General features: G+C 39.9%; 1 protein-coding gene and 1 long non-coding RNA gene across 3 annotated transcripts in view; one reads left to right on the top strand and one right to left on the bottom strand.

The window, feature by feature from the left end:
* Nucleotides 1-26,054, top strand: part of LOC138746137 (protein O-mannosyl-transferase TMTC2-like) — a 135,940-nt gene that overhangs the window by 44,007 nt on the left and 65,879 nt on the right. For both annotated transcript variants that reach the window (XR_011346719.1, XM_069904034.1), the window contains exon 2: nt 6,275-6,845. Coding sequence is in view for 1 of the 2 variants with exons in the window: in XM_069904034.1 (XP_069760135.1) it covers nt 6,275-6,845 (571 nt within the window). In the remaining variant the exon portion in view is untranslated. The remainder of the gene's footprint in view (nt 1-6,274; nt 6,846-26,054) is intronic.
* The window catches only part of LOC138746138 (uncharacterized), a 34,729-nt gene continuing 29,054 nt past the window's right edge, over nt 20,380-26,054 (bottom strand). Inside the window, exon 2 of the long non-coding RNA XR_011346720.1 lies at nt 20,380-20,475. This is a non-coding gene — a long non-coding RNA (uncharacterized lncRNA). The remainder of the gene's footprint in view (nt 20,476-26,054) is intronic.

A 26,054-nucleotide genomic window follows, 5' to 3' on the forward strand; every position in this document is an offset into this window, starting at 1 on the left:
GAAACATAGACTAATGCAAGGGAGGAACTGAAAGAAATCAGTATCTCTAAGGACATGGTCTTGGGGAAATTGATGGGATTGAAGGCAGATAAATCCCAAGGGCCTGATAATCTACATCCTAGGGTACTTAAGGAAGTGGCCATTCAGATAGCAGATGCTTTCAGAATTATTTTCCAGAACTCGATAGACTCAGGATCAGTATCCATGGATTGGAGGGTAGCTAATGTTACTCCACTATTTAAAAAGGGGGATAGAGATAAAGCGGGGAATTATAGGCTGGTGAGCCTTACATCAGTAGTGGGCAAAATTATGGAATCCATTATTAAGGATGTAATAGCGGAGCATATGACTAGCAGAGAAGGGATCGGACAGAGTCAACATGGATTTACAAACGGTAAATCGTGCTTGACAAATCTATTGGAATTCTTTGAGATGGTGACAGGTAAAATAGATGGGGGAGAGCCAGTGGATGTGGTGTACCTGGACTTCCAAAAGGCCTTCGATAAGGTCCCGCATAAACGACTGGCTTCCAAAATCAAGGCTCATGGGATTGGGGGCAAAGTATTGATGTGGATTGAGAACTGGCTGGCAGGTAGAAGACAGAGAGTTGGGATAAATGGCTCGTTTTCTGAGTGGCAGGCGGTGACCAGTGGGGTGCCACAGGGATCTGTACTGGGACCCCAGCTGTTCACAATTTACATTAATGATCTGGATGAGGGGATTGGATGTAATATCTCCAAATTTGCAGATGACACTAAGCTAGGAGGGGTTGTGTGCATGGAAGAGGGGGTCAGGAAGCTCCAGTGTGATTTGGATAAATTGAGGGACATGGCAAATGCACAGCAATGTGGATAAATGTGAGGTTATCCACTTTGGTAATACAAACTGGAGGGCAGATTACTATTTGAATGGCAATAGATTAAGAGACGGGGAAGTGCAGAGAGACCTAAGGGTACTTGTACACCAGTCTCTGAAGGCGAGCATGCAGGTACAGCAGGCGGTTAAAAAGGCAAATGGTATGTTGGCCTTCATATCAAGAGGGTTTGAGTGTAGGAACAAGGATACCTTACTGCAGCTGTACAGGGCTTTGGTGAGACCCCACCTGGAGTATTGTGTGCAGTTTTGGTCACCTTATCTAAGGAAGGATGTTCTTGCAATGGAGGGAGTGCAGAGGCGATTCACCAGGCTGATACCTGGAATGGCAGGAATGACTTATGAGGAAAGATTGCGCAAATTGGGATTGTACTCGCTGGAGTTTAGAAGATTGAGAGGGGATCTCATAGAGACGTATAAAATTCTGGCAGGACTGGACAGAGTGGATGCAGATGGGATGTTTCCAAGGATGGGAAAATCCAGAACCCGGAGCCATGGTTTGAGGATAAAAGGCAAACCATTTAGGACCGAGATGAGGAGGAATTTCTTTACCCAGAGGGTGGTGAATCTGTGGAATTCATTGCCACGGAGGGCAGTAGAGGCAGGCTCATTAAATATATTTAAGAGGGAATTAGATCTATTTCTTCAATATAAGGGTATTAAAGGTTACGGAGAGAAGGCGGGGATGGGGTACTGAACTTTAAGATCAGCCATGATCTCGTTGAATGGCGGAGCAGGCTCGAAGGGTCGAATGACCTACTCCTGCTCCTATCTTCTATGTTTCCATGGTGGACGAGAACCATGGTAATGGAGGATGGATTATTCCTGATAGAAATAACTGGGAAAAAATAATGCAGAGCTCTGAGGTAGACAAAGCCTGAAACATTGGTTATGTATCTTGATGTTTGTTATATAAAGTATGCTGTTTGATTTGATCTGAGTTTTTCCAGCATTGGCTTTACTTCAATCATGGCATCTGCAGTCTTCTGGGTTTTACTCTGGAGATTCCGAATGTTGAATTCCCCATTGTACAATGCCACACTCTAGTAGCTGTGTCAAAATGAAAAGATTGCAAAGTAACATTTTTAAAAAAAAAACCTGTGGCAACATTGTGTTGATCAGATTTGATGGATCTTATTATGTTTCTATTGGACTGTGTATCTCAGAATGGTTGTAGTATGCATAATTTCACTTCCTAATCAATCCTGGGTTGCAAGCAGATAGCAATGCATAACGGCACATTTGCAGAATTCTGATTCCCACCTTTTGAAATGGTTCTGTGGAAGCACTGACGCAAAGACGTGGCTCAGGATAGTCATTGTTTACATTTTAAGCAATGTATCTTTATTTTCTTTCCACTTCAGTTTCATTAGCTTGTTATACAATGGAGCAGTTTGGCATGATCCTGAAATTTAACTTTTGGTGCTCTTTGGATGTTGGCTTATTCCAATGGATTCATATCAACTGATCCCACCAGACAGGAAATTAATGCCAGTGGGTCAGAGTTCTGTTTTACATCATGCCTGATTTTCTTTAACGTTGAAAAGTCAACTTAGGTGACATAACGTTGGTGCAGCTCAACAGTACGAAACTAGACTGTGACCAAGATGCGTTAAACAAGGTGAAATAAAGGTTACTGTAGTACTCCAGGGTAGGAATCTTCCTATATAACATTTAACATGGATCGAGATTTCCTATACCGAGGCAAAGGTTCATTTACAATGTTAAATTTAACTGGCACTTTGGATTGACCTGCTTTGCCAATTTCCGTCTGCCAAATCAAACCTCTCGTCTCAGGGGAAAGGAAATTATGCCCATTAACTGGAGTTGAATTTCACACAGCAGTGGTTTTTATAGCCCATGCTAAATTTTCCTAATGGGGATCAAAGGAGACAACATGATCATGTAAACCGGAATCAAGTTTGAGCCCAAATCCTGTCGATACATTAAAAATGGAATTTTGAGAAAACAAAGAAAGGCTGGAGGGACTCTGCAGATCGACCGCATCTACGGAGAGAAATGGTCAGGTCTCGACCAAGCACCCCATCCCAAAACATGAACTCACCATTTCTCTTCACGGATGGGGCCTGATTCTTTGGGTGCCTCCAGCTTCTCTTTGCTCACAGATGAAATAATGGTTCACAAATCAGTGGAAATACTTGAGAGGCCGAGTCGTCTCTTGAGAAAGAGAAACAATTAATTCTTAGGCTGATGATCCTTCACTAGAATCTGATGAAAGGAGTTTATTGGAGATCTTGATCCACGTTCAGCTATATTAAACGTTTTCTCAGAAGATTACTACCTCAGTTTCATCTTGTTTAATGCATGTTGGTCACAGACCAGTTTCGCACTGTTGAAATGCACCAAACTTTTAGTTCGAGATGTCACCTGAGTTGACTTTTCAATGTTAATGTTACCTGCTTCATTCGCCATTGATGCTTTTTAATCTGCTGAGTAGTGCATTCTCCAAATAAATAGGATTATTTTGAATAAGTAGAGAGAAACCGATCCTGAGGTTGCTGGAGATGTAAAGGAAAATATGAGAAGGCTGCTGTTGTTCAATGAAAACTGAATTATAGTTTTTTTTTAAATCTCCATTTTCTTGCCAAAATATGTTCAGGATGAGATTGAAATTTGAAATAGCAGTGAGATATTATTGGCATTACCAAAATACATTTGTGTTTACATTCAATGAGGCAGTGCTGAACACATGCTTCAGGCACATGTGGTGACTGAAAATATATAGGGTAGGAATAATTTTTTACATTGCTCATGCACTGCTGGTTCCAAGATGGGTATAAATCATAGTAATTTTGCAGTAGATGACCTGAGATGATCACCAAAGTCATTGGTTACACTTGAGAATCATTTTTTTTGGAAGACAGTTAAACAGGCATTAAGTAACATATATTTGCACAGTTGCGTCTGAAAGCTGCCTCATATGGCTTCTGTCTGTGGTCTTTGCAGTTATCAAATTAAGCATGACCTTGAGCAAACAACTGCTGATACTGGGAATTTGAAACACTCAGCAGGTCAGACAGTATCTGTGGAAGGAGGAACAACTTAATAATTCTTATTGATGTGTTCTCACAGAGGAAGTAGTGAGCTGCCTTTATGAATCACCATAAATGGTGCAGCATGGTTAACATGGCAGTTAGTGCAACGGCTTTACACTTCTTGTGATCAGAACCGGGGTTCGAATCCTGTGCTGTGTGTAAAGATTTGGTACTTTCTCCCTGTGTCTGCATGGGTTTTCCCCTGGGGCTCTGGTTTCCTCCCACCATTCGAAACGTACCGGGGGGTTGTAGGTTAATTGGGTGTAAATTGTGTGGCATGGACTCGTGGGCCGAAATGGCCTGCTGCACCGTGCTGTATGTCTAAAGCTAAAACTGTGCGGTGAATGAAGGAGAGGAAGGAGGTTCCAGAATTTCAATCCAAATGTCCAGGTTGAGATAACATGCATTTTGGAGGAGAACCATTATGCTCCATAAGTAAGACCTAATTTATAACTTTCAAAACATTCTGGACCTTGATCATATTCACAGGTCTGTAATGCATGTTTGGGTACCAGTTGGTACAGTGCATCTATATTTTGCACCTGTTAGCCCAAGCATTGAGAACAATCCTTGAGTTTGTTCAGAGAGCAGGTATACAGCAATATTACTGCTAGACTGTCACAAGCTTTAGAACCTGCAAATAATTTCACACCCACACATGTGCCACTCTCTACCTCTTTGTTTGGCTATTCACTGACATTTATATTGTTGAGAACAGTCACAAAAGTGTTTCTAGAACATTGGAAAATGAAATTCAATGAAACCCCTGGTATCCAGAATTCAAGCAACTGGGAAAAATAAACTAGGAAAGTACATTTTTTTTTAAAAATTGAAATTAATAAGAATAAAATCACAATACTAAATTTAAGATTGTTCTCTGAAGTAACGCATGAAACTTTGGTGAACATGGGAGCAAATACTCAGCCAGAGGAAGGCTTTGGTTGTGCTTTGCTCGTAGCAGCTGTTTAAATAAAGTTGTGTGAAACAGTAATGGCGTCGTCCAGGATGAAGAGCTGGTTGATGAAGCTCACCATTGGGGTGAACCAATTTAATTCAAATAAAAAGGTTATTGAAATTTTTGAATGTTATTTCTATGCCATTCCTTGAAACCTGCATCCCACAAAGATGGTTGAAAAGGACTATAATTGGACTAGTCAATGAAAAACCATTAATTCCAAATAATTCCCTAAACTGAGCCCAAATTCTCAATCTAATTTTTAATCGATGAGCTATTTTATTGAAATGGAAAGGAAATTCATCCTCTACTCGTATGCAGTGGCTAGATGATGTAATGTCCTACTTATGTTCAGAGAAAATCAGATGTAATATTAAACATAGAAAGTTTCAGTTTATTAAGTTATGGGGCCCATTCTTAGAACTTTGTTTTATAATTATTATACGTTCTGGTAATTCTTTCTGTTCTCCGGGGGTCACCAGTGATTCCACATCATTCTGATTTTAGTTTTAAAAAAAAAAGTAACCTTGTTTGGAGGGAGGGGAATCTCCAAACTCATGAGCAAGTAGAGGCACTGATGTGCTTTCTTCATGATGCCATTTATTTGTTGGGTCCAGAAAAGGTCCCCTGAGATAGTGACTCTGAAGAACTTAAAGTTGCTTACCCTCTCCACCTCTGATCCCCCAATGATCACTGGATCGTACACCTCTGGTTTCTCTTCTTGAAGTCAACAATCAGCTCCTTGCTGTTGGTGACATCAAGTGTGAGGTTGTTACTGGTGTACCTTTCAGCCAAGTTTTCCACCTGATTCATTGCCCTTTTTGTACAATCCACTACCATGATATCGTCAGCAAACCTGTAGATGGTGTTACTGTTGTACCGAGCCACCCAGTCATAGGTGTAATGTGAGTAGAGCCGTAGAGGTGGGGTGGGGGGGGGGGGGGGGGTGCTAAGAACACAACCCTGTGGTGCTCCAGTACTGATGGAGATTGTGGAGGAGATGTTTTACCAGTCCTCACTGACTATAGTTTGGTGGTTTAAGACAATGGAGATTCGTTTCCACTCTTCCTATATAGAGAGACTACAATATGAATATATTGTGCAGGAGAGCAGACATAGGAAGATGGTAGCTTACTGTTAGGAAAAAAAAGAGTGAATAAAGCACTCAAATTTTAAATGGAGGAGGAGTAAAATGATTGATTTCCAGTGAGATCCAGGTTCATCACCAGCAAAAAAAAAAACAAAGCGATGGTAATCACAGTCAGGAATTAAAGCTGGTTGTTCAAAATTGGTGACCTTTGTAAACCAGCAAGGAATGTGATTGGAGAACTTTTAAATTGCTGTGACCTTCTAGTGCAGCAATTAATTTTATTTTTATTTTTCCTTCCAGCCGAGCCATTAAAGCCAATCCAGATCTACTTCCAGAAACACCGTGGGTGAACATCTTTTACAATGACTTCTGGGGAACCCTGCTCACACACAGCGGCAGCCACAAGTCCTACCGGCCACTGTGTACTCTTTCCTTCCGCTTTAACTGTGCCTTTGGAGGGTTGGAACCCTGGAGTTTTCACCTTGTCAATGTGTTGTTGCACAGTGCTGTCACCGGCTTCTTCACCAACTTCTCCCGCCTACTCTTTGGTGATGGCCAGTGGACATTAATTGCAGGCCTGCTCTTTGCTGCTCATCCCATCCATACTGAAGCAGTGGCAGGAATTGTGGGTCGAGCAGATGTTGGAGCTGGGCTCTTTTTCCTCTTGTCTTTAATGTGCTACATCAGGCACTGCATCTGCAGGGGACGTTCCCTATGGAGCTGGCCCTGGTTGTTCGGAAGCTTCACGTGTGCGGCCTGCAGCATGCTCTGGAAGGAGCAGGGAGTAACTGTCCTGGCTATTTCTGCTGTATACGATGTTTTCGTAGATCGCAGGCTCAGACTGTGCCAGCTCATCTCATTAATCCACAAGGTAAGACTCCAGATTAATTCAGAAATTACATTTAAGGGGGTAACAGTGCTTGAGAGAAAAGGCCTGACCCACTGGCAAGTAGGTAAGAAGCCTGCTACAGACTGCCCATAGCAAAGGTGTATCAAACGAATCCTTCTTTGAATCTCTTTCTTTTTGGTGCTGTCATGCAGGTACTAAAAGCAATTGTATTAACTGCCTTCCAGTAATAATGGTTTCCAGCAGTTGTACCTGACCTTCATCGTATGTTTAGCCCCATTTGTGCTGTTCGTGACAAAGCCAGAATAAGCCTGATCAGGCACTAGTGTTTATGCTGACAGCAATTTAGACACATACCAGTGTGATGGGGCAGTGCAGGGAATAGCAAAATGCCCCTCCTTTTATACTTGGCCTGTATAAATTTTGCCCCCCGCCCCCCCCCCCCCCACCCCTGCAGCAGTGCAGGCAACTGCTGCCCTGCTTAATTTATTTCGAGCTTTGATTCTAGCTAAATTTTCAAAGACATTTCATAGCAAAAAAAAATTTGCACAGGCAAGCATTGTTCATTGGTGCAAACAGAGCCTAATTGCCTCGTGAAATTAGCCATGTTAAACTTGGTAGCATCGTTAATTTATATTTAAATATTTTGATGTGAAACTTTAATGTCACTTTTCTCAATTTCATATGAGTGGCTGATACCGATCCACTGAAAACGTTGCAAAAGGATGTTTTTGCCATGTTGACCCCTGCCTCCCCTCCCCACTCTCCACACCACTGTTCCTCCGGATGAGGTGCATTTGTTTGGGTATGGTCCCACATGCTCTGACTCCCAATAACACTCCACTCCTATGTGCCTTGATAATATGGTTTGAGAGGCAGGGGATGGGCAGGGGAGGGGTTCGTATCATGACTGAGGCTGAACTGTTCTGTCAAAAATTCACAGTTATTGTAAAGAACGAGGATTCCCTTTCCTCAGGAGCCCCAGGCCAATATGATCCTTCCATCAATATCTAAACTGATATTATATTAGTTAGCATGTGCCAGGGATCATACCCAAGATTCTCCTGGTCTTATTAACTCAGCTATCCATTCCATAAATAAATTATAAAACTTCCACTGGAACAGAGAAGCTACTGCAAAAACATCTGCAATCCATTCAATTTTCCATCAACCATCCTGTTCGTTGCATAATACATTGATACTGCATATGCTGGGCTAATCAGTCCATCTCAATTAAATCCAACAGATGTGAGGGTAAACTCCATTGGTCGAAAGCCTTAAGTGTCACCTTCCCTCTCTGGCAAACTATGCTCCAACTATGTTCCAATAAGATTTCCACAAATGTATATATATTTTTTAATAAATGATCACTTGGCTCGCATATAATTATTGGTCGTCGAGTGCAGTGCTCTTTACTTTGGGAGCAGTATTCATTCTTTATTCCATTTGTGTTCCGTTGAAGCAGCTTCAGTAACACAATTAAATGATAGTGTATACAGTCTTTCATCTCCACGTCCTAAGCATTAATTGCAGGTTTGCATGGGTCCCAATGTGAATGAAATAAACACAATTTTCAAAATGCTTTAAAGAGCTCACAGATGCTTGGCTTTGCTTATAAGCTTCTTGGTAAAGTTACTTGATAATCTTATTCAAACAGGCTGAAGCAGTCCAGAGTCATTAAAGGTTAAAAAGCCAGCTCTCCTTTTTTTAAAATCCGACAATTCATCACGGTGGTTCACTAAATTAGAGTGACATATGCATAGCAATGAAGTGAAACTAATCCTGTCTTCCAGCTGAAACAAAAGGTTAAAAGCAAAAGTATGTTTTATAGATTTCACGTTATATTTCAGTGATGTTTAATCCTTTTAAACTGTTTGCATATGAAAGAACTAAAGTGGATTTCGCTGAGCAGGAATGAAATTGGTAATCTCTGTGATGAATTGTTAAATTTATCTCGGAGTAGCTGATCCATATACACCATGCAGGCACCGTGTCTGTTGGTCTGTAGTGTTTCATTTGCAGTTGATGACAGTTTGGGTTCATTTGTGATGAATAGCACTGTGGCACTTGTAGACACAATGCCCTCTGGGTGAGGTTGTGGATCCTGGAACCAAGAATAACTATACCATTCAAGTACAGTAGCTTCAAAGCGTAAGACACTAATTCTCTGAATAAGGAACATTAGGAAAGTCCACAACACATAGATCGAGAAATTCTCTTGTGTTATGTAGTGTTTATATCAGTGGTGTAAAGCAGAAGCCTAATATCTTGAATATGATTGAGATTGTCTGATCTTGGAAGCTAAGCAGGCTCAGGCCTGGTCAGAACTTGGAGGGGAGACTGCTTAGGAACACACGTGCTGTAGGTTTCTGTGAGGGGTGCTGGACAAAGTGGTGACTTGTCTGACAAAAGTTAAAGAATTTCATATATGTTACATTCTAAATGTAGTATTACATGACAATAATGGAACCTTTTACCTTTTTAAAAAGTGAGCAGGGGCACAACTTTGATCTTTAAGTCTGTCATTTCCTTTCAGATCCACTGGACGTGCACAATCGTATTTATTGCCTGTTTGGGTACTTCTGAAAATTTAATAACATTTGTTTCCTGCAAAATTACTTGATCATGTAGCAGAAAAGAAAATACTGCAGATAGAAAAATCTGAACTAAAAGCAGGAAATGCTGGAAATCATGAGACACTTTAATGTTATTAGTTTATTTAATTTTTAATTTTAAAAAAATTTAGAAATACAGCATGGTTACAGGCCGTTCCGGCCTGCGAACCTGCGCCGCCCATTTATATCCATGTGACCAATTAACCTACTGACTTCATATGTGGGAGGAAACCGGAGCCCCTGGAGGAAACTCACGCAGACGCAGGGAGAATATACAAACTCCTTACAGACAGCACCATATTCATCGCTGGTGCTGTAATAATGTTGTATGTATTTTTTTTTATGTCATGTTTTTTAAAAAAAATTCAAATAAATTTAATTGTTTTTAGTAATTTAACAAATATTCAGAACCTTTCAGCTTTTTTCAGAGACATTTCAAAATAATTCAAAGGGCTTTGAGTTGTTAAAAGATCACTGGGCAGACTATGAGCCTGGCCTAACTAGCCACTGCCCGAGACATCTGTGCAGTCATGAACCTTGTGGGACAGCCAGGGAAGCAAGCCCTCATTCAATTGATTCCGCAAGGTTAGTTACTTAGTGTGGATCAGACAGGGGTGATTACAAAGAGTCGGCCATTTGAAGTAGGATCCAATCCAAAAATAGCTCTTTGATGATATTATCTACCTCGTGTATCACGCACACCATCAAAAACATTATGTCAAACTTGTATTGACAAAAGGGTATCTGACTTACTGACTGAAAGAAAAACCCTGCAGTGTTACAGCTGGAGAAGAGTAGACATGTTAATCCACCGAGGCTTGGTATGCGTATGGAACATGCTGGGGCTTAAGAAGGGAGCCATTAATCAAATAAATTGCGTGTGTCTATCTGTCAAGCCAAGGAAGGACTCATTTAGCCATCTTTGTATTTATCTAGCTCATTTTATTTGAGCATTTTTGTAAGAGATGGGAAATCTAATCACTAAAGCTGACCATATCAAACATTTTGTGAACACATAAGAATGCATGGATCAGACTTGAAATTTAAAAGAAACAGGGCAAGAAAGGGTGGCCCTCAGCAGGTCAAGAAACATGCGTACTTTTGAAAGGAACAGCCACACCTATTAGCCATTCCAGGCTATGCTTAGTTTTGGAACAAATGATGTGCATTGTAAACATCATCAAAGAAACCTCCTTATAACCACCACAAAAAAATGTGACAAACATCAAAGTGCAATAAATAGAATTGAAGAGTTCTGTGATGATGTTTAATAGGACAAGCTGTACAGTGTGGAATGAATATAAGCATTCTTCTTTCAACCGGTGACCTTGGCTCTCAAGGAATGAAATACATAGCTTGCTTCAATGCTGGGGTTGTACAAGAAAATGTAACGGTGCCATTGACCAGACTTCTAAAAGAAGTTAAAATTCAAAACAGATTACCAATTTTTCAAATGTTCATTTTTTTTAGGTTAATTTGTTGAACACTGACATTAACTTCAGTTGAAAGAAAATCTATTAATGCTCAGATGAAATGCACTGAACATGATGGAGATGTGTTGTCAAATAGATTTTTGCTGGCTCTCAAAGCACTTGTTCAGCCAACACAGGGTGACTGCAGAGGGTTCTGGTGATATTTAATCGAGAACAGTAAGCTGGAATAGGTGCAGTCTGAGAAAGGAGATTGAATGCATGATCTTAAACATTAGTGCTTCTCGTGAAGGGGAAAAAGATACCAACCAGATGGCACTTGTATGCTCTACTTGTTTGATAATAGCTCCTGTCATCATGTGATAAGTGTGCTTCTGCATCAACACTCACTCCTCAGCAACTTGCCCATCGGTGTAAAGTTATCTCAGGACTCGGTTATTTTTGTTTCCTATTTACAATAGACTGTTGCATATATTTTGATTGACTTGGTTGTGTCAACAATGTATTAAACCATAAATGCCATATGGTTATAATCATTGGATTATTATCAAAATATGACCCTGTAGCTACATGATGAAATTGGTCAAAAAGATATTTAAATAACATAAGGACACTCTACATGCAGAAAGAGGGGTCTTGCTCATTTAATAATAGGAGAGCTCAATTGAACACAGGTGCTGACACTTGGCTTGTACAACAATCACACGAGGGTGTCAGCTCATGACCCACGACATATGTGAAGCAGTTCGGAGCACAGTGAACTGGGAGATAGATGATGGTGAGAGAGAGAGAGATGAAAAAGTTCACAATCTCACGAGATGTGTCCACTCGCACACGCCGACCCAGCCGCACCCCCTCCCCCCCCCCCCCCCCCCGCCCCCCAGGATTCAATGCTCTAAGACAGCACAGTGGTAGAAGGTGAACTAGATGAGGGTTGAGCTCATCTCACGGATCTGCAGAAACAGTGGCGCTGCACAACTTCTTCCCACGATTTGCACTGATCCTCAGAGCTGCTTGCATCCTTCAAGGAAAAGGAGTGTGAAAACAGCAGGGACCTGCGATTCAACCAACTCACTTTCAAGTCGGAGGGTTGAAACAGCGGTGCGAATGATCAGCTCAATGCACCCTTGTCTGCCTTGCACCCATAGAGGTGCTGGTTCAAAGCATTGATGTCTTCCCCCACCCTTTAAAGATTGTTATGTTGATTAAATGAAGGTTAAGGCACCTTCTCTGAGCCAGCTGGAGCAATTCAGGGCCCAGATAATGGGTGCAGATTTATCAAATAGAAAAGGCAGGCAGATATGAAAGTTTGGATATAAATGCCATATTTTCTATTAGCATTTTATCTGATATTACTTTGTTGCAAATAAAATTCTCAAGCCAGTACCACTGTTCAAATATTCCCTTAATTATGCATATATAAATAATCAGGACTCGAAGCTGATTATAAAAGGTCTATGCTGATATTATGGATTTCAGAATCAATAATTTGGCTTTTTTTTAAGGGATTTTGATTTAGTAGGCCCTGCCTGAATATTAACAAATCTCTGAAGGAAACACTTATAGCCAAAGAAAATGCTTCATGCTTCTGCTCCGCTGAGAGACTATTGCTGTTGAGGTACCAGGTCAAGCATCAGTGAAAGGAAAAACACTTCCAACATTTCAAGTCAAAGATCTTTCCATTTTTATTTTGGATTTCCAGCATCTCCAGTTTAAAAAAAAAAATTATTTACCCAATCCTTGGAATCATTTCACAGAACGGGGCAAAGGTGAAGTTCAAAGGAGGCAGTGGGGCAGCGGCTTGTGGATTGATCATACCTTTCCAGTGCGTATTTTTTCCATTGGGTTTCGTGAGGTAAATTCAGTAAGGAAAGTGCCTGACCACTTTATACCACTTCTGAATTTGAATCTCTACATTATAACCCTCAATAAATTAACACTTAACAGATCATCGGGGATTATCTCAGCCTCAAACTTGATGAGGACAATTGCTTCCAGTGTAATTGCAGCTGTCAGCAGCTATTTTAACATTGATCATTTGAGCATTGTATCAATGTTGGATGAGAGGGAAAGTTACTAATGTTAGCACAAGGTGTGTTTTTAAAAAATAATTAGCTATTTTTTTCCTGAGCAATTCACCGTCAAATCTGTAAATAATTGCTGTGTATTTTTAAAGCAAGGATTTAATGGCAGTTAAATTCAGCAGTAGCGAACAATGTGATATGGATTGAGAAAAAAAGACTTAATAATCACTCCACATCGATTGGTGACTGCTGGTGTTCTCTGCACTTATTTAGAGCATGCAAGTTTTCCTTTCAATTAACAGGAGATTGTATTGCTGTTGATAATCTGTCACACTAAGGCCTAACATTATTAAAACAATTAAGAAACTAAATCTCGTGGTTGACTTGTGGCACAAAGGCAGGCCAGGCATTTTGAACGTGGATTGGTCGAACGGTCTTTGTACTGCTGCTTATCTCTAGCTCAACCTCATTTGTTGAGGTGCCTGTGTGACAGAGTGGAGAATTATTGGTATTTATCACAGTTGTCAGTCAGAACAGATTTCAGAACCAAAGTAAAGTGAGTAGGTCAGTGAGATTCCTCACTCCATAATAAATAAGACATGCACATTTAAAATCACAATATTGGCACATTCATCTAATGAATGCATCAACATGTTAATTTTAAGTGAGAGAATGCCTCCAATTAAGTAACAAATTTCATACTAATGCCTTGCCTATCCACTAACATCACCAACAGTAATTTTAAAGATATAATGTATATTTTGTGGAACAATTGAACTTAGAACATAGAACATTGCAGTGCACTTCAGGCCCTTTGGCGCATGATGTTGTGCTGACCACCAACCCCCCCCCCCCCTCCATTCCATTGAACACAAGAGAATATTCATAACCAAGAAGGTTTTAAATAAATGTTATCAATCAGTAAATGATGATCAAATTAATGGGGTAATATAGTGCTCTATTAACTTAAATTAATCTTGATCATTGTAAATGGTGTGTATTCCTTTACTGCACAGGTTGCAGAGAATTTTATGCCACTAGCACTAATTTTCGCAAGAATGGGAATCTTGCATGGTACCACTACACTAGCGACGCAAGTGAATAATTTTTGATGAAACTATTAATAAGTGCAAAAAATTATTAATTTGTTATGCTGATGTGAGTTCAGTCACTGACATGAGCAGAATGTACAGATGTATCGTAACGTGTACTTGCTGCAGGATGATGGGTGCGTAAAATACACTAACTATAATAGTATTAAATAGGGAGAAAAAGAAATAATAAAATGGTATCCAACACCTATGAAGATTGATAGATGTCGGGTACGTGAATTTTCCAGGTGCTTGAGATTGCATTTTGTGTAATTGGTGAAGTAATGGTGAGGCGTGCCAATTTAAAACTTCCGTATTTTTTAATCTATTTATTTGCCTTTTTTTTTTTTGCTGGTTGAAATCTGGATAATAGGGGTTTTACTGTATTCACCATTGCAGTTGGTGTAAAAAAATGTAATTTCTATTATACTGGGTAATATTATTGTTTTGTGCATTTGCGTAAATGGATGTAATGGAAGTTGTATTCGTATGGGTCTGTCGAATCAACTTGGTAGTGTTGCCATTGCTATCATCCCTGCACAGGGTCAGCAGTCTCACAGTCATTGCTAACTTGTGTTGATGCAGTTGGCATCAATGAAAACCTAGACTATTCCCTGTTCCAGCCAATAGGCTCTTTTCAATTTGAACATTTTCTATCAAACACTTTTTGATGAAGTGTCCAAACTAGCTTGAATCTGTGCATTGCCAGAATAGTGCAGCCAACATTAATAGCATCGGATGAAAAAAAAATTTTTTTTTTTTTTAGTTCTAGGGATCAATGCTGTTTCTCTGGGGCAACATTCTGGTGAGCATTGCTTCATAAACTGTCTCTCCTTCAGCATCATCCTCTTTCGCTATCAGTTACCCAGCATTAATCCAGAGAACTGGAAACCATGCTTCCTCCTCCAGTTTTCCAATTTGGTGCATTCAGTTTATTAGCAGACAGTGAGGACAAGATTAAGAAAGCACAGAGCTTCGTTCCCATGAAAAAGGGGAAATGGTTGATGTGTTTCCTCTCTTCCTGCCCCTAATTTGCCAGAATATTAATTGAATTATCAAGTGATATGAAGGGGGGGGAGGGAGAAATGCGTGTAAAGTTGCAAAACACAGCAAGCTAAACTGTAATATCAAATTAACACCGAGTCACATTTTCACTATGTCCTTTGCCATAAACATGACTGTAATTCAGCAGTTCCTTTTTTATTTTCAGATGTGCCAAGTAGCAAGCTAATCAGATACTTTCAGAATATCCTAATGGAAGGAAGGATTTCTTGTCCATCATTTTATAGCCGAAGTATGCCTGCAGGAGGTGGCCTGATTTTTGTATTATGGAAAGTGGGCAGCTGCCAAATAATTTAAAAATAATTTGAAACAGACTCATGGGCAGGTTACCTTGGAAAGAGACCTTTCTGTTTTGAGGCAGAGCACATGATTATTAGCAAGAACATTGCCCTGCGTGCTAATGGCAGCATAATGAGGATGGTTATGCTTGGAGCTAATATCTAGTTACTTTCCAAATGGATGCCTTGCAACTTCTGTTTTGAAAATGGAAAAGAAATATTTGATGTATTCACCTCAAAAAATAATTGACTAAACTTTACTGATACAATTTCAAATGCATTCATTGGGGTGAACTGCATGTCTAATATTTGCAGCCAGTTGATCTTCTCCCATAATATTTGCCTCCATTGGTTTCAGTGGAACTGAACAACAGTGAGAAATACAAATTATAACCCACGATACAGTAATATCCCTAATATCTGGAATTCAAGCAACTGGCAAAAAAAAAATCACGGAAGATAAATAGGTAAAAGATACGAAAGTTCGAAATTGGCACCCACCCCTCGTGGTCAGTTCACCAACCACACAATGGGCAATCTTAAGCAACTGGAAAATTCACTTGCCCGGCATCTACCAATCCCCAGAGGTGCCAAATACACCCAGGGTTTAATTTGGAACCAGTAGCTAAAGAAACTTGGGAGTCCTGATTAGTTTAGCAAAGATATGGCACTGTCACCTGGTTTTTGGCTAAGAGGAGAAAATGCACAGCCTATTTGTTGAAATAACACAGTGTCCCAACAGGCAAATACCATAGCTTCTTCCCTTGTAATTAGGGCTGAGTTCCTGGTCAACAGCACTGTGAGAATATCTTCATCAGAAAAGCAACACTGGATTGAGATGGTTACTCTCCACTGCATTTTCAAGGTTTACTGGGGATGGGGAAGAAATGCTGAGCTTGCCACATTGTCACTTCTAATACTGCATTTGTTTTCTATTTAGAGACTAATTTTGAAATAAAGTTTTGTGCCTTCACATTTCAGAAAGTTTGAAGGAGAAAACGAGACTTTTTCAGAATCAGAATTTATTGCCATGAAATTCGGTGTTTTGCGGTAGTAATCACAGTGCAAAGATTCACATTATAAACTAACTTACAACACTAGTATATCTTTTAAAAAATAGTAGTGCAAAAAAAAATAAGGCAGTGTCTTTGGTTCATTGATCATTCAAGAATCTGACGGCAGTGGGGAAGAAGCTGTCCTTGTGCTCGTCTTGAGGCTCCTGTACCTCGTTCCCAATGGTAGCAGAATGAATAGGGCGTGATCTGGGTGGTGGGGGTCTTTGAGGATAGAGGCTGATTTTTTAAGACACCGCCTCATGTAGATGGAGTGAAGACTGGTGCCTGTGATTTCGTAGGCTGAGTTGACAACCCTCTGGAGATTTTTTTCTTGTCCTGAGATTTAGCACCTCCATGCCAAACTGTGATACAACCAGCCAGAATGCCCTCTTCGGCATCATACCAAATCTCTTAAAGCACTTCACAATATAGCCGCTGGCGAGCCTTCTTCGTATTGCATCAATGTGGAGACTTCAGGACAGATCCTTTGAGATGTTGATTCCCAGGAATTTGAAGTTCTTGAGCCTCTCCACTACTGAGCCCTCGCTGAGGACTGAATCATGTTTCCCTCGACTTCCACAATCATCTCTTTGGTTTTGCTAACGTTAAGCGCAAAGTTGTTAAAGTGACACCACTCAAAGAAGTGAACTGTCCCTCCTGTACCCTTCCTCATTCAGAATGATGCTCTGAGTTCCAGGCAAGAGTTTACTGACATCTTAGTAATGCCGATTAGCCATTCAAAAGTATAAAGGGTTATTTCATTGTCTTGCATATGCATTCATGAGCTTGGAGCAGAAAATTAATACTAACTGCAGAAGCTCTGTGCAGGTTGAGGAGAAGCAGGATTTTGACATGTGAATGAAAAATAAGCAAGTTATTTGAGAAAATTGAGGCATACTGTGCAATTTCAGATGATCGCATTTATTGTACTTGTACATAATCATTGTGGATAGAGAATAAATCCCAGCCATTGTCAGTGGGAGCATCATCTTTTGCTCCAGAGCTGTGCTGGGAGAAGATGCTGAAATTGTTCTCCTTTTCAGAAAATCTATGAAATTGTATCATAACAACGTCTCATCATGATGTGCGAGGGTCCATTCAGATTAATATCTCAAATAATTTTGCCTTGAGACAAAGCAGATTTGTTAGGAAGTGTCACAGAAGTGTAAGGTTGTGAATATGCAAAACTTTATCATGAAACTCAACAAATATCCTCAGTATTTAGATGACCAATTCAATTTTAATCAATGCCAATAGTCCAAGTAGAATCCCACTTTTGAATTCTGTATTTATTAACTACTGAAAATTCCTCATCACCTTGGCTTTGGGAATTTATTGCAAAAAATTCTGATTTGGGTCAAAATCCATCAAGTTTGCTGCACAGATTGATAGGGTAGTTCAGAAAGCTTATGGTTTGCTCTCTTTCATGGTCGGGATTGAGTTCAAGAGTCGTGAGGTAATGTTGCAGCTCTATCAATTCTGGTTAGACTAAACTCCGAATATTTTGCTCAGTTCAGATCACCTCATTACAGGAAGGCTGAGTAAGCTTTGGAGAGGGTGCAGAGGAAATTTCCCAGGATGTTGCCTGGATAGGAGAATGTGTCTTAAGAAGCAAGGCAAGGCTTTTCTCTTGTAGTGAAGAAGGATGCATGGGGACTTAATGGAGGTCAACAATTTTGTGAGAGGGATAGATAGGGTGGACAGCCGGAACCTTTTTTCCCCGGGCTGACAGTAGCATCTGTGTAAGGTTAGGGGAGGAAAATTTAGGAGAAATGTAAAGTGTGTCTGGAATGCATTGCTAAGGATTGGTGTGGAGGCTGGTACATTAGGGACATTTTAAAAAAAACACACTCTTGGTCACTCTTGATGCAAGAAAAATAAAGGGTTATTGGTGTGAGGTAGGGAAGGTTTAGATCAGTGGTTCTCAACCTTTTTCTTTCCACTCACATACCAATTTAAGTAATCCCTATGCCATCGGTGCTCTGTGATTAGTTAGAGATTGCTAAAGGCAGTCTGTGAAAGGGAAGGTTGAGAGTCACTGCTCTAGACTCAATTGTTACTGAAATATTTGGCTTGAGAAAAATTGTCATTGGCCCATTTCCTTTGCAGTTATGAAACTGTGAAATCATGAGTCAATTAGGTACGATTAAAACAGTGGTTTCCAAACTTCCCACCCACATACCACCTTAAACAATCCCTTACTAATCATATCACCTATAGCATCGGGAATAGTTAAAGTGGTATGTGGGTGAAAAGAAAAAGGTTGAAACAATACTTTAGAAAAAATATCCAGAGGTCTATTACTAGTCTTGTTTAAACAAACAAATGATTTTTTAAAATGTTAACTTGAGATATAGGAAGCAAACCACTTTTAAGTTTAAATAATGATAAAGTCGTATTTCGATCCATAATAATACTGCATCAGTCAATTGTCTTTCTATAATGTACCTCATGTCAGGACTTAGTGAGAATTCAGTGGACATTTACAAGGTCAGAGTTGATTGTAGGAACAAAATAATGGGCAACACGGGGGTATTTATTGGACATGAAAGAAGTAGAAATACTGAAACAGGAATTTGTAGTGGTTGAGGAATGATCACATTTAGAGCTGGGTTGGGTATGAGGGACTCAATCAATCAATATTTTATTCTAATCCTACTTTCAAAACTGGTAGCATCCTTCAGGCAAAATTTTTACAGTGGAGAACCACTGATCTAAACCTTCCCTACCTCACACCAATTCCTGTGAATGACACTCTTATCAAACTGTTCAGCAAGTGATGACTGATTAATAAGGAGTTGCTTTATCTGACAAACTGATTGAGCAATCAGTCCAAAATACCGAAAAGTGAGCTACATGCATTAAATATTTATTCTTTTGGCTTCATTTCCACTGACAGATTTTCTTAATCAAAAGTAAACTTTATTCAACATAAATTATTTAGGCAAAAGAAAACTGTTCAAAGTCTTTTCACATCCTTAGAATCATAGCTATACATTTCCATCATTGTACATTTTAACGTTTGTTCTCTATTTACCATAATTGCCGCCACCGTGGCACCTTGCTGTTACTTCCCCTCTGTTGTTCAAGGAGTATTTCTACTGACAACTGTTTCTAGAAAATAATATTAAACTTTTAAAAACATTAAAGAATTAAAGCTGCTAGTTTGTAATGTGATTTGGAGTGTATTTTGAATATGGTGCTTTAAACTCACTTGCCTGTTTCATTCTTGCATGTCACTACATGTTGCCTCGAGTTGGTGGAAAAACGCATCTGATCTTATCGTATCTCATCCTTAATCTCTGAAATCTAAATACCTCTCAATGGATAAGCCACGGCTATTCAGACCAAGAAGGCTATAGATTGTGTGGTGGAGTCCAGATTACAGCCACAACAGTGGCAGGAGTACTACAGCAAACTAACACAGCTCTATTACTAGCCCTTGTCTTTTGATGAATGGCCACAAAGCCCTTGGTGTCAATGTGAAAGGGATAGGCTTCAGTATAATATCTCACAGTTGAAAATCACATAGGCATTCATCTTCAAGGTTGTTGTCACTGACCCACTGGAGTGGGAGAGGAGGACTGTCTGTAGAACCATTCACCAGCAGGGAACTAATGCCTTTAGGAGATCAATGGGACAAGATTAATGAGAACATGTACAGGAAATAATGTCATTAAGCAATCCTAAGAAATGTAGAAATGGCAAGGTTATTTGGAACTGCTGATGGCAGAAGGCTCATAAATGAATTGTTTCAGTGATGCTATCGATATTTTAGTTTAAACGTTTTGTTGAGTGCATACATAATTTGGTATTTCAGAAGTGCAATGCAGTAAAACCCCTGGTATCTGGCATCTATGGGGATTGATAGATAAGTGTATTTTCTGATTGTATGAGATTTACTCTTACGAGGCCTAACTAATATGCCTGCATTAAGAATAAACAGTTTAAAAAGACAAAAATATTATACTGTACTTACACTGAATAAACTTGCACAAATATATAAACCTTAAAGCATATTACTTTATTTTCAGTCATATTCTTTGAAAGCATTTAACCGTTGCTGCATCTGCAGGTTCCTCCCCCTTCACGGAGACACCTGAAAGAAGAACAATGACATTATAGATCATTAAACCACCCCCCACCCCTACCCCAGATAAAGCCTCTGACTGGAGAAACTCTTATTAAGCAGGGATAAGGAGACAATTTAAGAGAGTCAGTCCAATGACGAGCAGCCTCAACCAGCTCTTCATCCTGGGCGATGCCATTGCTGTTTCACACAAATTTATTCAAACAGCTGCTGCAAGAAAAGCACGACCAAGGCACTCCGCTGGCTGAACATTTCCTTCCATCTTCAACAAAGGTTTATGTGTTACTTCAGAGAAAATATACTTTTACAATTTTAAACTTGTTTTTTTTTTTACTGATTATTTTATATTTTTACTTTCCTTTTTTTGCCGGTTACTTGCGGCTGCTGGTTGCTTGAATTCCTGACACCAGGGGTTTTACTATATATGTTATTTCCTCGTAGCATAAAGCTGTGTTAGATTTCTTCCATCATCATTTATCCAGATACAATGTTCTAGGATCAGATGAAGATTTGTCTACTGAAGAGATGAAGATCATTAAATGTACTTAATTGACTAGATTTGAGGGGGGAAATCCATGTTAATGGTTAAGCTAATTTACATCAAAACTGGAAAAAATTGGGGACATAGCAGATGTTAACTGAGCAAGGAAAAAAATGACAGATGGCTTGGTGAGAGGGAGGGATTTGTGGTGAGTGCTAGGTTTATAAACAGTGTAAAAATAGCCGCAAGCATATCAAAAGATATTGGCAAAAATAAATTATAGAATTCCCCGAGTAGTGGTCTTGTGTTGCACCATGTCATCCACTGCACACACACTATGGAGATGGAGGCTGCACGTAGAGTGGTATTAGACCCACATTATTTCCAAGGGACATGCAAGTGCTGATCAGTGAGAAATGTGGTGTGGGAAGGCCTTTTGCATCAAGGGGAGGGAGAGATGGGAAACTGAGTACAGGTAGTCAGGAGGTTTTGCTGCATTTGTACAGGTGCTGATGAATCCATGCCTGGAATTCTACGAACAGTTTAGCTTTCCTTCCCTATAGAAAAGAAATTTTACCATTGGATGCAGTCCAAATAAGATTTATCAGGCTAATTCCTGAGGTGAGAGGGCACTTTATTTCCTTGGAGTTTAGAGGATTGAGATATGTCCTTGCTCAAATAAGAGGGCTCGACGGGATAGATGTTGAGATGTTCTCTCTGTATCACTGACAGGAGTGCATAGCTGCAAAATAAAAGGCCTTTCATTTAAAACTAAGGTATGTGAGACTATTTCATGATGGTCATCGGGTAAACCATTTTGCACAATTTTTGTCGTGAGGGATGGAAACGTACATGATGTAAATTGTGTTGTGCCTCATGGCAAAAGTCAGTTGCAAGGACGAGTCTACCTGTAAGTGCTCTTTATCTTGATTTATTGTGGTAAACTGAAGTTGAATCATGCACCATCTAAGACACGCGTTCTCATTATTTTGCGCTCATGACACATGGATCAAGAATCAGGGCTTTGGAGAAAGAGCAGAGAAATTAAGTCGAGGGGATTGTTCTATGAATACCTGGCATGGATACAGTGAACCAAATAGCCACCTGCTACACCTTAATGATTTTATTAATTGTTATTTTTATTATCGATTATGTGTTTTTATCCTGCATGATGGATCTATACTTGTTGTTCGTTGGTGAGTTTGATTAATGTTTTGTCGTCAATTCATATGACAACAAACTCTCATCACCACCCAAGGTGCAATGATTTGATATAAATTGCTGGTTTTCTTAAATGAAGGGAGGATAAAACATATTAAAGTATCCATCATTGCTGTTTGATTTCTTTGGTCTTTGCGATGTAAAAGGCAGATAAACATCAGGAATTTGTTATATGAATGCCTGCTTTCTTTTTCTCTGCTGGAGAGACAGGGTTTACACATACACAGAATTTTTAAGACCTTATACTCATTAAATTAGTTCTACCAGTAATACTTTGCATTTACTTGTTTCAGAATCACGGTGCATTTCATCATTGTGGATGTTCGTCGAGGCATTGCAGATTCTGGTGATTAAAGTGGGGTGTTTGTTTCACACAGCTTTTGCCAGCAAATCGCTAACACTAACTAAAACTAGCCGATTATCATGTTATTGAAACAAATCAAAATTTAAGTTTAAATAAAGCCCGATATAACAGCAGGTGATAAATATCCTAGGAGATTTGACAATGAACCAGTCCATGCAGCACTAATGTGCCTTGTGTCTTTTGCCATTGACAATGGCAAGCTCCCCACTCAGGAGCTTGATATTCTTCCACATTTTCATCAACAAAAGTGAATATTAGAACTTCACACTTTTTACAAACTGTTGAAGTCTCTTACATGCTTTAAGCACATTAAAGATTCATGTTGTGTTTAATTAGTATATTTAAGTTGCCTATCACCCAGTATAATCCAAAATGAGAGTTTTATGCTATCAGAATCCTGCTTGTGTTGTGCAGATTTGTCCAGACATAGTTGATGACATATTAATGCCAAATAACTTTTGAATGCCTCTTATCAAAATATGTAATAGAGATTGGGCAGTGTTACAATTTTAAAACAACACTGATTTTCTGCAGTTTTTTTGATTATTTGTTGATATTGGCTCACAGTTATATCATGCAATGCAATTAGTTTGGAGCAAAATAGGTCCTTGGAGCAGATTCTAATCAGCAGACAGCGAATTTGAGGTCTTGTGCCTCGCGGTGTATTAATTGGAAGTGCAGTTAAAGGCAGATGGGTGCCAATAAGTATCGGAAAGCTGCGAACTTGAGATTTTAAAAACTAACGTTTCAAGTCCATTTGTTGTTTTAAATGTTTAAACTTTACGGACTTCAACATGTACACTGATCATAATATGAGTGTGAAAACCAATAATCACTGAGGCATTTGCAGAATTTTGGACAAATAGTTAGTTTGTGTCATAGCTATTTTCAGTAGCAGGTGCTGGTATTGATTCTGTTGCTTTCATTTGTATGTCCTCAAGACTGATCTTTTATGGTGCCCCTTTGGCCTTGATTGCATGATCTCTTCAGCCATTTAATCTCTTCTTTCTGCCTAGCACAGTTCTTCCCCCTCTTCTTTCCTCAACCAACCCTTATCTGGGAACTTGAGTGCATTTAAAGCATCTGTAGTGTTATCCCGTACTGACATGAGATAGTTGCTCTTTTACATACTCCATTGGGGTGCCTGCCTAATCTCTTGAGCATCCCAGCACTTTCTGTTTGTATTTCAGGATTCCAGCATCCATGATATTATGCCTTTTATTTAACACCCTTGTCTTGTGCTGCAGTAAAGATGCCGGCTGATGTCTCAATGTGGTGACATTAGAAAATTGAAAAATTAAATCCATCAATTGAACAAACTTGCTTTCTGCTTTTTACCAATTCTGCAAGGTAAGGTGATAAATGCACGAGTGAATTCCCAGCATTCAAATGTATATACTGTATTACATAAAGCTTTGTTCCCATAATTTGGAACATCATAATGAAGAGGATCCATACCAACTCTTGTGCTTGGAGGACAGTATTCCGTTCCGAAGATCAGTTGCAGAATATTAGGGACTTAAATTGTCATTGCAGGTTCATGGAGGTTACTGGTTGGTAGTGATGAAGTCTGAACAACCTTCTTTTAATGTCACTTGCACAAAATGCCACTCTGCACTGGAGGCCTATCATTAATCTGAGCCTCAAACACTAAGGCAGGAAGATTTCTTCACAATGCAGAGATGGAGGCCATTGATCCCATCAAATCCATGCTAGATCAAAGCAACCACCCATTCATTTCACAGTTCTCTCTCAATTCCCCATATGTGATTCTCTTCCCACCCACTTGCATTAGGGGGATTTGCAGGAGCCAATTCATCTGCCTGTATATCTTTAAGATGCAGAGGGAAACTAGAACATCTAGAGATTGTATAGTCTTGGGCAGAAAATGCAAATTCCACATACACTGCACCTGAAATCAGAATCAAACTTAAGTATCTGTGGTTTGAGACACCTGTCTCATCTGCAGCAATACTAGGCCCTTTCAAACTGCCATGTAAAATGGGGTTAACCGGGCAATTTGCACAGTTAGTGACCCAGTTACCTGGCGATTTGAAAGAGTCCAACCAGGTCAACTGGATCAGAATCCAACTGGTTTCTTGACCTACCTCGGATATGGTCAGGAAACCCGGTAAAACTTGCCTGGTCCGGTGGTTTGAAAGGGGAAATGGCTTACCTGGTTAATCTGGTGACGTCAGCGCTTGTGTGCTTATATCACAGATAAACCCCTGGCTGAGGTGCTGCTGTCGCTATGGGGGTGGGGGGGGGGGAAGAGTATGGGGCTGCAATCGGTGGGGGGGGGGAGGAGGGTGTAAGAGGCCACTGCCATGGTGGGGGAGGAGAAGTCGCTACCGCATTCGGGGGCAGAGAGGTTGCTGCTGCGGAGGTTGGGAGGGGGGTGTGGTGGGAGAAAGGTCGTTGCTGCGATTGGGGGGGAGAGAGGTCACTGGGACGGGGGTGGGGGGGGTTGCAAGAGGTCACGGCCGCGATCGGGGGGAGAGAGACCACGATATACCACTGCTGCAATTACCACTCAAGTTCACAGCGAGGGCTCAATGCGGGAGTACGGGAGAAATGGCCTTGCCTATAATCCCCACACCGCTGGAACTGCAAATTCCAGAGGTGAGTTAAAATCAACAATGATTGGAAATGGGTTTTGAATTTTTAATTCTCTGATGAGGTTTGGGATTCTATCTGTAATCTGATTAATACTACAGTACCTCCTTTTGTGCATGACACTGTTGCAATTTAAAGTGGTCCATAGAGTACATATGTCTAAAGTTAAATTGTCTTGTTTTTATTCAGATATAAATCCTCTATGTGACGACATGTAAAATTGGTGAGACTTCTTTGGTTTACATGTTCTGGACTTGCTCTCATCTAGAAAAATTTTGGAAAGATATCTTTCAAACATTATTGGTGGTTCTCAAGTTCAAATTAGAACCTTGCCCTTTAATTGCTCTATTTGGATCATTTCAAGATGATGCTGTTTTACTGACTCCAACTCGAAACCAGATTTTATTTTTTACTTCATTGATGGCCAGACGTGAAATTTTGATTGACTGGAAAGACAGTACTCCACCTACACAGACATATTGGGTAAATTATACAGTATTATGTCTTGTTTAAGTTTAGAAAAAATTAGATATGCCATTAAAGATTCAAACATTAACTTCCAAAAGATGTGGTGCCCGTTTATGCTGTCCATCTCCAGGTTGTTGTTATTTGACTCCTACGTGTTAGCTTTAAACCAGTGGTTCTCAACCTTTTTCTTTCCACTCACGTACCACTTTAACTATTCCCTATGACAACGGTGCTCTGTGATTAGTAAGTGATTGCTAAAGGTGGCATGTGGGTGGAAAGAAAATGTTTGAAAACCACTGTTAATCATGCGTAATTAACTTGTTATGTGCGCGGTTTCAGATCTCCAAAGGAAATGGACCGATGACAATTTTTCTCCAGCAAAATATTTCAGTATCAATGGGGTCTAGAGCAGTGATTCTCAACCTTCCCTTCCCACTC

This window comes from Narcine bancroftii, chromosome 11 (assembly GCF_036971445.1).
Source record: "Narcine bancroftii isolate sNarBan1 chromosome 11, sNarBan1.hap1, whole genome shotgun sequence".
Taxonomy (NCBI): domain Eukaryota; kingdom Metazoa; phylum Chordata; class Chondrichthyes; order Torpediniformes; family Narcinidae; genus Narcine; species Narcine bancroftii.